General features: G+C 42.5%; 1 protein-coding gene across 4 annotated transcripts in view; it reads right to left on the bottom strand.

The window, feature by feature from the left end:
* cntn3b (contactin 3b) overlaps positions 1-15,485 on the bottom strand; it is a 54,036-nt gene that overhangs the window by 29,228 nt on the left and 9,323 nt on the right. For all 4 annotated transcript variants that reach the window (XM_077014078.1, XM_077014077.1, XM_077014076.1 and 1 more), the window contains 3 exons: positions 15,062-15,197; positions 5,322-5,497; positions 1,662-1,757 (listed from right to left, as the gene is read on the bottom strand). In XM_077014078.1, the coding sequence (XP_076870193.1) occupies positions 1,662-1,757; positions 5,322-5,497; positions 15,062-15,197 (408 nt within the window). The remainder of the gene's footprint in view (positions 1-1,661; positions 1,758-5,321; positions 5,498-15,061; positions 15,198-15,485) is intronic.

Here is a 15,485-nt window from a genome sequence, read left to right as displayed (position 1 = left end):
TCTTACAAAGCGTTCGCGGTCTGCGTACCATGATTTACAACATGGCCCCTGATATAATAATCAGGTAATTGTGTAATGCCATCACCATTTCATCACCTTCAAACAAGGGCTGGAAGTACGGCCGACAGCGTACGAGTTTCCATGGGCACAGCACAGCCACAGTTATATATGACATGCATGACTTTGGAAGTGAGGAACAGAACTGGTCTTGCAAATCCCACCTACATGCAGGCAATGATTAAAATAAAACACTGTGACCCTCCACAATAATAATAATAAGAGAACAAATATAATATCCTACAAAACATAATATCCTATACATATTCTACAAAGTGTTGCTTAGGTCCATTTTGGTGGCAGAACAAGTGGTACCAGATGTCTAATATGACTATTGTTGACCATTATTAACTATCGCTGTTAGACTAGTTTACATGTCAACTACCCATATGGCAATTAAGTTTCGTTTTTCTTTTTTTTTAACAATCGATTAGATCAACCGTCTAAATCCTTGAAAGACATGTTTCATTCTGACATTCTGAGTTTTACAGCCTTGAAGAGTGAACTAGAAAGTTTTCTCCTGGCTAAGAAGGAAACCAAGCTGCCCAGAATGTGTCCAACTAAGCATTCTCCATTGCATTTTAGACATGATAATCTCACTATCGATTGCTTGCTTGAAACAGCAAATGCATTCTGCTGAGAAATATAATGCTTTCCGATTGGGTTGAAACTCCAATTCGTGAAATACATTTCCATTTGCCAAGCAGATTTGAGTCTAATTGAAAACAAAGTGACTCAAATGTAACAATAAATGAAGGCCAGGCAGGTAGTTACAGGCAGGATTTGAAGAAAAAAAATAATAAGGAGGTTTGCAGTTTTTTCTTTTTAAAAGGAATTATAGATTGTCTCCGAAATACAGTGCAGACCAATGATATAATAATTGGCAGTGCAATAAATAGTGTGTCATTTCTGCCTCACTGTTATGGTTAGTCAGTGCAAGCTTTTCTAAAGGTGACAACATGAAAACGTTCTATCAGGGGTTTTCAGTACCAACTGGGCTTCATGTCCTTTAACTAGTCAAATGATTAATCACACATTAATTATCTTCACAAATCATAATTGTCGGCTTATGAAACAAATCCCATGACTTCCAGTGTCTCATCTGTTTCTGTAACCATTGCGGCCTTGAATTGAAATGGATGTTTCACACCGTCAGTCCCTCTCACTTCACTTTGGGCCGTTGTGCCTCTCTAATTACAAAGGGTTGAAGAACAGCCCCAGTTTACGAGTTGTGGCAGCAGGCCACAGAAATCCAGGGAGACGCTGAACATTCAGAACAGAATAACTGTGCCTCAGTATTTGATGGAGCACAGCTTATGCACTGACATAAATAAAACTACATTTTTTCTGTCACTTAGGATCAGTAAAATCATGTTGTGGTTTCTCAAGCTCCCATTGGGGAACTTCTAGTACATCAGACTTCAAATTCATCCGAAGAAGCATTTTTCTTACTGGGAAATGATACACAGCTGTAATGACATGTTACTAAATAGCAGTTACCATATTGCTAAGTGGTGGCTTTGCCCTTCTCACACTCTTCTGTTCTGAAAAGCATAAGAAAATTGGTTTCTAACACAACAGCTGATTCTTGAGAGCAGGCTTACCTCCAGAATGCATAGGTGTCCCACACAGGAGAACAACGCCCTGGCCTTCCCTCACATTCACAGCACTTCTTGTCTGGGTTTTAAAGTTTTCTAGATCTACAAAGCAACATACATACACATATACATGAGACACTGCGAAACACTATAATAGTCATATTTTAACACTTGACCATGCTGGAGGCGAAGAAACTAGTGTTGTTATCAAATGAGCCCTAATCTTTGACTTGTAAACACATCACCCTCCATGTCAGTGTAGTTCACGCATTATCTTCAGGATAGGAGGAGAAGAGAAGCAGGCAGCCTGCTGGTGAAAAGCCTCCTCTCTGCTCCAGGGCCTAGGAGCTGGTAACGGGCCAACATTGCCAGTTTCCTGTCCTTAAGCGAACAGCCCACTACTGAACTCCCCAAGTGAAACATAACAAGGTCAACATGACTGTTAAGACGAGCTGGAAAGGGCAGGATGGGGTAAAGTGAGGAAGCAGCAGGACTGTGTGGAGGAGGTTGGAGCACTTGGGTGGGCTTCACCCAATGACAAACTCCCTGCTGGAGCAGAGAAACATCCCAGGTCGTCGTGAGCTTATGTCCGTTGAGCAGGACATGGTCAACCTACCGTTATGGGACGAAAGATTTAGAATCAGAGAGGCCAGGTCCTCAAGGTTGATTAATGAGCCCATGGGTGAGAATCTATATGATTTGAGGAGGAGTCAGGCCCTTCTATAGCGGCAGTTCATGTGCAAGCGTTTTGTAATGAAGGACATTAATATCAGTCCAGGAATGGAGGTGAAGGAGGTGACGTCAGGAACTGAAAGCTGGAGCCATGGGATCCTATCTGTGTGTCTTATATTGATTTCTTATGAAGGAATTAAGCGGCAGTTGAAACCAGCACATTCAGCTCTTCCATTAAAATGTACACATTATTAGTTATCTACGGTTGATCATAATGAGGTATGAGGTGAAATGAGGTAGACGGCTTGAACTGGGACAATCGGATAGTCCTCGGTCTATATGCCTCACCAGCAAAGTGCAGTTTTGATTCCTATACAATATTGATTCCTAAACAAACTGTTATAGCTTGCATGTAAAACATATCGGCTCTTTGACAAGGCTGCTGATTTATTCAACGTTGCTTAAAATAACAAAGTCTCACCTTCACAACAGGTAGTGAAAGCTGGCAGCAACAGGACCCTATTAAACCAACACTCCTCTTCCACTACCCAATGATCAATAAAGGAAATAAATGTCAAGCTAGTCCTTTTAACCATTCCCCCAAAGTGAAATTCATTATCTTACCCGTGAGGATAGTGGCAGCGTGTCTCCTAAGAGAGTCAGATGCTCTCTTTGGACAGAGAGCCAATCAATTTTAAGTCAGCACGATGTGGAGAAAGAAAGGACAGAGGACCTCAAACCATACAAGACTCTTATCTTGTCTACGAGTTGAGGTCAGGAGGAGAAGCATTAGCAAAAGTCCTGGCATGAAAAGTCATGTAGGTCCAGTCTCAAGCTGGGTCTGACGGCACTCGCCTTAATTTTCATTACTTTACCATTACAGTAATATACACTACTCACAAAAAAATTAGGGATTTGTTTAGCTTTTGGGTGAAAATTCGGGATGAACCCAAAATGCACTCTAACCTGTCCAAGTGTTCAATGTTTTTGTATACTTGCTGATCTCTAACAAAGAGCTTAATGTCAAAATTCACAACAGGTGTGAATCCATGAATCAACCAATAAATTGACCAATACATTTCCTACCTAATTTAAATTGGCATTTAAAGTCCTCCTCATCATGCTGTTCACATATTGACATCATGATACCAAGATGACATCTAACAACTGATCAACAGTACCTCAAACAGTGCCTTCAAACTGCATGTTCTCAAAGGGAAGTGGCCACTTAGATTGTCACAGAGTGTCATCAGCAGGTTGAAACAGAGATACAGAGAGACTGGAAGAGTCACAGAATGTCGTAGAAGTGAACGTCCTTTGACCGCATGCCACACAGATGACCGCTTCATTGTGAACAGTGCCCTGCAGAACCAGATGATGAATGCCACACAACTCCAGGCACATTTAAGGGAACTGAGAAGCTCCCAAGTGTCATGTCAGACCATTTGTTTACATCTGAGTGGTCTGCATGCTACCCAACAACAAGGCACATGCATCATTGTAAGGGCCTGGGAGCATTTATGCTGGACTAGGAAGAAGTGGCCCTCAGTTATGAAAATGTATGGGATCAGATGAGTTGCCATGTAAAGGCTCATAACTCTGTACCCCAGAACCTCAATGACATGAGGTCTCTTCAAGAAGAGCGGGATACCATGACTCAGGAGGCAATATGTCAACCTGTGAACAGCATGAGGTGTCATTGTTAAGCTGTATTTAATGCTCAAGGGTACATGACATGTAATTGAGACATGGACATTGTTTGCTGGGGAATACCCACCACTGTTGTCGGCATTTATTTCAACATATTGTGTGTGTGATTTCAAAATCACCTTTGCATGATTCTACTAAAATTCCATACATTCATGATTTACATGAATGAACTTTTTACATTTTCCATAAATTTCTACCAAAAGCCAAATATCCCTAACTGTGAGTAGTGTAGATTCTGAAATGTAACCTCCATCCTTGTACCTGTCATTCAATTACCCATCATGCCTATCATTCTTTACTTCTTCTGTTCAGTTCCTGTAGTCGTAGACCCAGTCTGTAATCTTAGTGTTTCCACTCTTTCTAAAGTTGACGCTCTGTAATTGGATAGTCAGTTGTAATCCATATATGATGTTACTAAAATACCTTCAAATGACTTGTATGGCATATTTTTATACCATTATTTTTGTCTGGTTCGTCAGTGAGAAGGTGAGTCTTTACACCCATTTTTAAGACACTTCATTTTACATATTCATTAAAGAAATACTGACGTGATGACCCCAGTGTCCATGATATCTTCAATGATATAGACATTAACCATAAAATGTAAGGAATAAGTATGACTAATGCATTAAGTCAAGTTGAACAAGTGTTAGACCCTTAAAGATCCTTAACTTCTGATGCAAACTGCCCTTAGGATGGAAAGGTACTGGGTCTGACAGTTGCACCAAAGAAACAAAGCATAAGCCTGCTAACCACTGTGTCTTTTTGGCACACCAATGGGTGATGGCTCCGGTAGCCGGGGGAAGCAGCACTTCTGGTCTATGACAGCATGAGTCAATACACTGTGTTCAGAGGGTCCATTAAAGCCGGAGAGTGATGGGAATTGAAGACAGAATGGGAATGAGAAATGAGATGCCAATCAAACACAGCTCCTCCCCCGTCAGCTTGCTGCATCTGACATCCACCTCAATTTTGGCTTTCTTCTGCTGACCTGAGAAATCGGATCCACTGACTTGTAGTCAGAGCAGTCCCAGAAGATGAGTGAGGAACACACAGAAGGGGCATGGGCCTCTCTCACATGCACACCTCACCTCACCTCACACACTGATCTAGAACAGCACATCCTGTGCCAGCACTCAAGTGTATCCCTGACGTGTGTGGCTTAGTACCTTGGCTATGTAGATTTGTTAATTGGCTGATGACTTGACTCTAGTGTGTTTGAGCCTGGATGAACACCAAGCAATGGGAGGGTGTAGGAATGCAATAACTGCTGCATTAACTCACAGGCAAACTGCAGACTGGCTTTGTGACTGAGGACGGTTCCATGGGCGTTGGAAGCAGAGCACTGGTAGATGCCGGCGTCCTGATCCCGGTCCAGCCCCTTAATGATCAGGCTCCCTCCTGACACACGGCGCCTCGCATCGGCACGCTGATCAATGGGCGTCCCGTTTAGAGACCATCTGCAGAGACACAAACACAATCAGACCTGGAGTCACAGGAGAGCTGCGTTCAGGAGTAATCATCACACACATCGATCTGATCAATTCACCTTTATTATGCACAGCAAATCAAAGAATGAACCTCACGCATTACACTACACAATTGTGGGAGTTTTTGTGTTTCTTTTGACATATTACAAGTAGAAACTGATGAAGAAGCAAACCAATATACCATCTTTAATAAATGGTAAATGTTTTGAAAATCGTTCCCCAATTTTTCAATAAAACAGTAGTATATAGCAATAAAATTACAAAGAATTTTTAATAATATTTTGCTGTGTGGTATTAAATGTACTTTTTCAATGACACAATAACCAAAATAATGTTTTTAAAGTTTTTATTCCATTTTTTCAATCAAATATTCAACAATGTTTTTCCACAGAGTTGGTTTAATTGAACTCAAAGGAGTGCGTTCATTCACCATGTTCATTAGTTCTTGGGGCTTGGATAACTGTGTGTTTGGAATAAGGCTTCACTTTAAGAGCAGGATTTGTTCTTGGCCTCTGACAGCACGAAGACCAAAGAGGTGTGAATGCAAGTAAAGCAGACCATTAGGCTGAAAATGAGCTAAATCAAGCAGGGATGCAGCCAGAGCACGCATGCCAGGGCTGGCACTTTGGTATGTTATTAATGCCCTAAATTCAATTACCAGCACAAATTACAAACACAAACAAAACACCATCACATTCAGCAATGCTGAAAGGTTATCCCAGATATATATATACATTTGGTGTTATCGTGAAAACAATTTTGTAGGCATGATACCGAAAAGGAAACAAAAAAATAAAAGAATTAACCTTAAAGTCTGAGTACTTCCTAGGACTGAGAAAAGCATGGGGACTGAAAAGTCCTGTCAGCTGTGTGAAGAAAAACCTCTCTTAGATGGACTGCCATTTCTAGTATTTAGAAAACTGTTGAAGTGGTCAGTACTTGCGCAAACTAAAAGAACGCAAGGGAAGCTGGAGACCACGAGTAGGTCTCAGACACAAAAGCGGACTTGTAACAGATGGTTGGAAAATGGAAAGAGTGGAGAGTGGGAGAGACTAATGGCTAAAGCTAATGGACCAGACCGCACTGCTTCATCTATGAAATATGGAAAAAAAGATAAGTTAAGGTTATCCATTATGCAAACCCCATACTGTTTCATTTCAGATTAATGCACATTACAACAAATAAACCAACAAACATGGGGGGGGGGGGGGGGGGGGTGTAAAAAAAAATAAAAAATGGAATTCATTGGTTGGCTTGTGAATGATAACTTGCAAGAAGCTGACACTGATTGGTTTTGACAGGTGTCAGGCTGAGTTTAGAACAAACCAGCATTTCTGATTGAAGGTGTCAATGTATTTTCTATGTAGGCAGCACACCACACTGTCAGGAAAGCCCTGATGATTGATGAGGGAGATACCAATCCATCATTCACCTTCCTGCCTGACACTACATATGGTTACAATCAGCTGTGACTATATATATATATATATATATATATATATATATATATATATGCAGTGATGTCAGTAATGCATTACTCTAATCTTACCACTTTTTTCAGTAACGAGTAATATAACGAGTTACTATTTATATTTTCACTTCCTTCTTGGCTCAGTTATAGTTTTGCGTCTGACCGTAGCGCTCAAACCTGTGTGTTTCAGGTTTAAAAAGTGCTAAAGTAGCCTACTTTAAAATGCTTGAAATTGTAATGGTATTTTGTTTCACAACAAGTAGCTGTCTGACTGAATAGTTCGCTTGTATTACATTTACAAATATATTTACAAATAATACCGCGCAGCGACACAAACGTAATGTCAGGAGATACATTATTTAAATGTCAGGAGATTCCATGTTTACTGTTAAAAATGCACTTCCAATAAAGTGAGTATTGGAAAAACTAATTTTGCTGCTGAATGTAACTACTAAAGTAACTTGTAACTTCTAACATAGTTACTTTTAAAATCAAGCAGGGGTGGAAAGTAACTAATTACTGTCACGGTGACGGCTCCGGACCCTTCCCTGTGGGTGTGTCGTTACGTTGTCTGCGTGTTGTTAGGTCCATGTTTGTACTTCCGTGGGCGTGGGTCGTCTGTGAGCGTGTTCATTTGTTACACCTGTGCCTTGTCTCGAGATCACGAGGGTGTGTGTTAGTCCGCTATATAATGTGCGTTCGCGCGATGTCGTGTGCTCGTCTTTGTCTTGGTTTGCACGTCGTGTGTGTGTTTATGTTACTCGTACAAATAAAAGCAAGTAACGTTGGCTACTGCAGACTGGATCCGTGTCTCATCCTTCCGCCCACTCCCAGCGTTACAATTACATTTACTCACATTACTGTAATTGAGTACTTTTTATGAGTAATTTGTAATTTTCTGAGTAGTTTTTGAAATATGTAATTTGTACTTTTACTTGAGTACATTTTGACCCAAGTAGTTTTACTTCACTACATTTGAACGCCCTCACATTACTGAGTAAAAAAATATTGATGGTGAAAAATTAAATGCGGGCACAAATTTAAACTTCTGAGTCCCAGAACTGAAGGCCAATTGCGTATCCTTGCCTTGCGCACGCCCTTTCCATTGTCTCATAATCAGGTCGTAATCTGGTGCACTTTTTTTCAAAAGGATGAGATTGTTCTATCTTTAAATCGAATAAATCAGGTTCTGTGGGATCCTGTTGTAGGGGTTATAGTTATGAGATATAACTAACCTACCTGCTTGCCTACAACCAAGGACGGAAATAGGTGCAGAAGAAGGATTTACGTGCATAAAACTTAAATATCTGACTCCAAATTATAGTTGGTAAGAATCTAAAAGAACTCACTGCCCAAATAGACCAGTACAGGTTATACAATATACCTAACCAACTTTATAAAGTACCTTTCTATAAACAATAGCCTGCTTTGTCAAAGGTTTATCATAAACATGTGTAGCAGATGGGATACTTTAGAGGGAATTGGTATTAGCATTGATTTACCTTTTAACTGATACTAATAATGAGCTCATCTGGCCCAGTATAGCTATAATCAAGGAAGACCGTGGCTACACAATTAACCAGATTTATTCAATAACCAACAAAATATAAAACAATAACATAACCATACTAGATTAAAGTAACAATAATACCTAATGGAAACAGAGATACCGACCGGTGCAGGCTGCCTCACGGAGAAGAACCCAGAAGAGGATGAGAGAGAGAGAGAAAGTCAAGAGCAAGAGCCCAAGAGAGCAAGAGCAAGAGCCCCCTGCACCCACAAACTTCTCCTTTTATATCCCCCCAGCATCTCAAAGGGACACCAGTCACAAAAACCAGGTTAACCAATGGGAATCAGGTTGCTGGTAAAGACAACAGAGTACATTTGCATACAGAGTGCATTCCATACAGGACTGCCACATTTGGGGTGAAGTCTACAAACCTTCTCAGGGAGTGATGGAACTCTTACCCTGTTAGCATAATCTCTCTCAGCACACAACAAGCTGCAAAATGAGACTAAACATGCCACACAAACACACTGATATAACTAAAATACAAATGGTCAGTTTTATCCCATTTCTATGGGAACATCTTGAGGTAACCCAACATTTGTTGCCCCCCATGGTTTTATGAACACCAAATCCTGCATCCCCCACAGGAACACATCCGGGCACTCCTACACTGTGGACATTTTATTGTGAAAAGTGGAATCCTGTGGGCACTGTATTTTGAATAGCTGGATCCTGTGAGCGTTTTAAATAGTGGAATCCTGTGCGCATGTTGTTTTATTTTGAGATGTGGGATCCTGTGGTCATTTTATATTTTATTTTGAGTTGTGGCAACCTGTGGGCATTTTATTGTGAATAGTGGGATCCGGTGGGCACTGTATTTTGAATAGTAGGATCCTGTGAGTACTTACTTTTAAATTGTGGGATACTATGAGCATTTTTTAATTTTTGATGTGGGATCCTGTGGGCATTTTATTGTGAGTAGTGTTGCATTTTAGTTTGATTTGTGGCATCTTGTGGGCACTTAATTTTGTGTGCATTTTGTTTTTTGAATAATTTGTAATTGAAATTTTTAAATTTCTTTATTCTTATCATAGTGTTGTGCGTTGGACAATAGGACTGAAAATTGTTTGCACTTTATGGTACAGGTTGTGACTGTCCTTGTGCTGTAAGGAAGTATGTTCCTGAGCCCAGCTGATCTTTTTGCAAGTGTGGATGTGCACTTAAATACGCTTTGAAATCGATTAAAACAGCTTGTGCTGTATTTGGTTCATGATTCATCCATGCATTAAATAACTGAAAGTAACTAAGTAACTTTTACTCAAATTACATTTTAAATGAAGTAATTTTGTACTTTTACTCGAGTAAATTTTGAGATGGGTAATTTTACTTTTACTCTGAGTAGATTTTAGGCAAAGTAATGATACTTTTACTCAATTACAAATTTTCAGTACTCTTTCCACCTCTGAAATCAGTAATCAGTAATCAGTAACATATATATTTAAGTACATATATATATTTAAGTATATATATATAGTACATGTATATGTATGTATGAATGTAGAGAGAGGAGTTCTTGACAACATCAGTGCAGACATCTGTCAAACACTGGCCTGAAATCCTCAAGAGCCACAAAGGAAATGTTGAATCACTCTGCACGCGCTTGCGTAAGGCCTCAGAAGCATTGTGGGTGTTAATAATCCCTCTCTTTAGAATTCAAGAAATCACAAAGACTGGGTTTTAGCATGGTGCTGTTGGAGTTACAGCTCAGAGAAAGTGAAGTGCTCATTTCAGATGGCAAAAGAAAGAAAGAAAGAACAAGCAAGAAGGGGAAAAAAATCAATATTATTCTCAATATTTTCCCTATGCCGTGGAAATCTAATGGGTGGGGAAGACGGCGTTTCTTTCTCACCCAAAGCAGCACGACTGTCGTGAGACTGAGCTCCGCCTACAAAGGGAGGGCTGTAGCTGTCTCTCACACTGATTCTCACCTCGTTATTATTTATTTTCTGTGGAGCCAATCTTGCTTCTTTAGTCGCAATTTGAGAGACAGCTGTTAAATTCACTTTAATTGGTTTAACTTAATTGAGACGTGTGCTTCCCAACCTTCGTCTGAACTCTCAGAGGAGGCTGAGTGAAGTATGGGTCTCGCACACCCTCACGCAGGCCTGAAACTGCATTAGCCTTGTCTCATTTTCAAGTGTCCTATTTTAGTTGTGCATAATTTTCTTTATGAAATCATCAAACACTGACAATTCTCAAGCATTTTTTTAAATGGAACATTTTATTAACTATTAACGCACGCGCGTGTATGTGTGTTTGTCTGTGTGTGTGTGTGTGTGTGTGTGTGTACAATTGTTTTTCTGAAACCTTGTGTATCACTGTAAACTGTTCACTTCACTGCTATAAAACTTCCCGTGTCATTCCTCCAATGGGTGGCTGTATCCTCAAACCTGGACCTTCTGCTGGAGGTTGTTGGAGTTGAGGGTGTGGTCCAGTTTTTTATGCTGGTCCTGCGATTGTGCCCTTCTGCGCTGAGATTGATGTTGTCATTGCTGGGATCTGTTGAAGCCAGCTTAAGGGTCACAGCCCCAAGTGCCTCTGTTACCACAGGACAACCTTGGTGTTGTGTGTGTGTGTGTGTGTGTGTGTGTATGTGTGTGTGTGTGTATAGACACACTGGCAGCAGAGACAAGAAGAATATTTCTATGTTGCATTTCTAAACCATTTTATAACCACTTGCTCAACTGCATGTATAACTGTCACCAGGCATAACTGTGACTACTGTATATTCAAAATGTATTACAGCCTCCCGTGCATGTTACTTTCGAACCAGCAGAGGTGATTTATCATCTGTAGAGACTGTTTGTGGTCTGTGCGGAGTTGCAGCTCCGTACGCCTGTGAGCGGTGAGAGGTAGAGCACTGGACCTTTACTGAACATAATACAGAGGGACAGGAAGCAGGCTGGGCGGGGGGGATGGGGGGATGCTCTTTTCAGCCTGAGAAAGCTTCAGTTCAGTAGAACTCTCCCTCACACACACACACACACACACACACACGCACACACACACACACACACACACACACACACACATGCAAGTGCGGCCGAACACTGCCACAGCCGAATCACTTTCTCAACAGTCAGGAGTCTGCAATATTTCGACTGGTGAATGATGGTTCACTCGTTTATTTGTTCTTTGACTTGCATTCATCTATTCATTCATTCATTCATTCATTCTTTCCTTCGTTCATGTATTTGATCACTGAAGCTTGAAGGGAGTAGAGGATGTTGCTTGAACAATGGAGAGGCCTATTTACAAGTGGTAAAAAGCTGGGCAGAAATTAACCAAAAAGCCTGAGCTATTTTCAGGTAGTACATACCGGGACAAGATGTAATCTTCAGATAATGAGTAATGGGCCTAGATGTAAATGTCCTTAGTGACGTAATCTTTTTCCAAGTAATCTCTCAAAGAAGATGCAGGATTGTTTAACTCAGTCCTCCCGTCTTTGGGTTTCAACATTATCATAAATATCAAATATCATCATGTTGATAGCCAGTGTGGCCCCACCATTGCTCACATGTCCAAAATCCAAATTGTTGCAGTGCATACGCTTCCTAATTAGCCAGCTGCACAGACAGTGCTTCGGCCAAATATAAAAAAAACAGGATGTGTTGTACAAAAGCAGCCCCAATTATCTTTCCAAAAAATGTTCGGTGACGGCCAGGGAGGGTGAACCTGTGTGCCAGGAGGGCGAACTATGTTGGGGAAGATCGTTGCGGAGCAAAGCTAACGAGCACCGGCACAAACACACACTGGGCTCGCCACACCACTTCTCTGCATTTTAAGCTGCCCCACGTCAGCCTTCTCTCGGGTGACTCTCTGATCCGCAGCCCCCTCACGCGTGGTCCGTGCCTCATTCCCGACCACTCCTGAGGTTAAAAAGCATCTTCGATTGACTCTGTTGAACTTTTGAAGTCGCCCCTCCAGCGTGAAGATAAATGGGAAAAGGGTCTTCTCTTTAACTTCCGTTTTATTGTTGACGTGTTTATTTTTTTTGGCATATGGGTGTGCTGACTGGACCAGGGATGGTACCTATCCTTTTATAAACAGCTCAGCCTCAGGGGATCGGGGGGAGTGGCATGGCGGGGGGACCGAAGCTTCGGGTTTACTCCGTACGAACCGGCCGACCTTCTGGACCATATCAATGTTGCATGAGGCTTGCCCTCTACCTCTCCTTCTTCTAGCAGGTGCCGTCATCGTGACCTGCCCTGACTGCCGGGCTGTTTCCCCCCTGAGGACTCACTCTACGGTCCGACAGTCGCTAGCCAACTTTAGCTCCAGCCCGACAAGGAGAACTGCTGACCGGACTCAGAACACACAGGACATCAAAGACAGGAATCTGCTAGCAGGACAGCCATAATTCAGTGGTCTTCAGTTGGCAGGACCAAACTGTGTTAATTAACAATCAATTACATGAATCAATTATGTGCACCATCAGTGCTGAATAAACAAGGAACTGGCTTTTGCCGTGGGATGCAGAATGAATGTTTTATGAATCAGTCTTTTATAGCCAAGGCGCCTGTCCATCACTCAACCCTGTGCTCACAGCTCTGGAGGACTTGGAAGCCATGGAAGAAACACCACCAGCAGCAGAAACAACAAAAACAGAGGGCTGGCATGGCATAACTCACTTTGAACAACTTATGCCAGCTCCGCTTGGTCTCCACCGGGCTCTGAAACTGCTCGGAGGAGAAAGTCGCAGAGAACCCTTCGGGGACTGAGCTGATTTTTTTTTGCACAGGGCTGCAAGCGGACATGTGGGTCTGAACCAGACGCCCGTCTGTGTCGGTGGGCTGCACCGAGGGTTGGGGCACTAATGCGTGGAGGGCTCGCCTGTTGCGCTGTTCAGTTTCACCACAGATGGATGATGCGTAGGGTGGTCTCAAGCCTGGCCATTCTCTAAAAATGGCAGACCTTGTTAAAAAAGGAGACAATTCTTGACACGATTGCAATGATTGTCACTTTTTATATTTCGGTGTCTGGATACTTGCTCAACCTAGTGTCAGAGTCACAGCTGGCACGGTATTGTAGGTGTAAGGCATTTCGTTTAAATCAAAAGGGATTACAGATCTTCAGAAATGAATCCTTTCAAACATTTGCTGACTTCAAAGTAAGGCATGTTGTGACATATTTCCCCTGATCCCCTTTTTATCTTCCTTTTAACTCTCAAATGAATCCTGGCTCGACCCGATGCTGGAGCTATCAGTGTTAACGCCACATCTTCAGAATGTCATAGCAAAGACAGAGCTGCATTGTATTAGATGCGTACCAGTCTAGCGACAATGTTGGAAGAGAATGACAGCGCATAACAAACAGGTCTGAGTGTTAAGTGCCATGAGCTGCAGGCTGGTCCGTAATCACCTGTTCCATGAACTAAATGCGCACCGCTAACTGCATTCTCTTCAATCTCTGCATCTTCATAAATAAACTAAAGGCTGAGAGTTCTGATTAGAGTGCAAGACTCAAGTCGCTTTACCTGTCTGAGGAGCAGCGGGATGGCTTGTTTTTTTGTTGCCCCATGTTGTTAGTGTGCTGGTTTTTAGCACCACCCCCTCCACCCAACAACCCCCCCCCCCCCACACACACACACACACACACACACACACTCCACTCCGACCAACCAACCAACCAACCCCCCCCCACCTCCATCCGCGCACACAACACACATAATGATACACCCCACTGCAGAGGCAGGGCTGGCGAAGAAAGGAAAATGCATGCGTTTAACGGAATGTCACCCACAAGGTTATTGCCCCTCCCACCCCGTAGCCCAAGCGCTTGCACGAGGATTTGCATGATGCTGACCCAAGCTCCGAAACACAATCTACCACAGAGCCAGCGCCGGCTGCTATTTCAGGCCCCACGCACCTCCGGGGACCGGGCGGGAGAGCGCCTTGGAATCCTGGACACAAATTATGCTTTCACATCCTTCCCATATTCAAAGTCATTTCTCTCCACCGTTCCTATCGCAATGGAAATGTGCAGTTCTCCCAGGGAAAGGCTAATGAATTAAGCTCGCTAATACCCCCGCCTCATGCAGAGACCTACACACACTGGGAAAAAAAGAGTCAGTCTCTTGCTCGAGCACCACTCCTGTATTTAAACTGGCAGTTTTGTAATATTGGGATTAAGCTATTTAGTGTGCACAGCAGACATGCAATAAAAAAATACAAAAAAAAAAAAAAAACGCACATCCAGGAGAACTCGTGAAAAGGCTCCAAAATTCTGGGGGAGAGCGTGACAGTACAGGAGGCTGGAGCCTTTCTACAACGGTAAACTGTTGGGACAAACAAACCGGCTTCCCCTTGGAAAATCAATGACAATCAGCAATATTAGTCTCCCATTCGATCCCCTCGAGGCAAACACTGACAATTTGCCAAGGCCAAACGCTCAGCTGGAGCACAGAAGCATGGAACAGTCACAAATGGTTTGGAAGGAGGTGTTAGCGGAGGGGGACGGGGGGGGGGGGGGGGGGGGGGGGGGGGACTCTTGCCTGTACTGGGGAGAAGGCACTCCAGACGCCTCGCACTGCAGAGCAGCGTCCTGACTCGAAGAACGAATGGGTAGAATCAGGTCAGTAGGCTCCGTCCTCCAGCTCGGTCCGTGAAAGAGGGCGTCCTCTGCATACGCTGGCAAGAACAGAGGAGGGAAAGTTTACTGCAACTACCAGGACAAATCAAGAATGTAAAAACATTATATATATATATAAACTCCAAGATCAGAGAGTCAGCTTCAATCCTGCACTCATACATCCAAAAAAAAAGTCCCAAGGGTTTTAGTTCAGTTGCTGCAAAACACATGTTTCTGTGTATCAGGAATGTTTTCAGAGGCGATCGTAATTGCTAGAATACAGCTACGTAAATGGACAAGTCGGGCTTCTCTGCCTGTGGTGATGGCAAGCCTGCTTTTAGAGTACA

Source organism: Brachyhypopomus gauderio, chromosome 8, assembly GCF_052324685.1.
Source record: "Brachyhypopomus gauderio isolate BG-103 chromosome 8, BGAUD_0.2, whole genome shotgun sequence".
NCBI lineage: Eukaryota > Metazoa > Chordata > Actinopteri > Gymnotiformes > Hypopomidae > Brachyhypopomus > Brachyhypopomus gauderio.
This window is presented reverse-complemented; position numbering and strand designations above follow the sequence as displayed.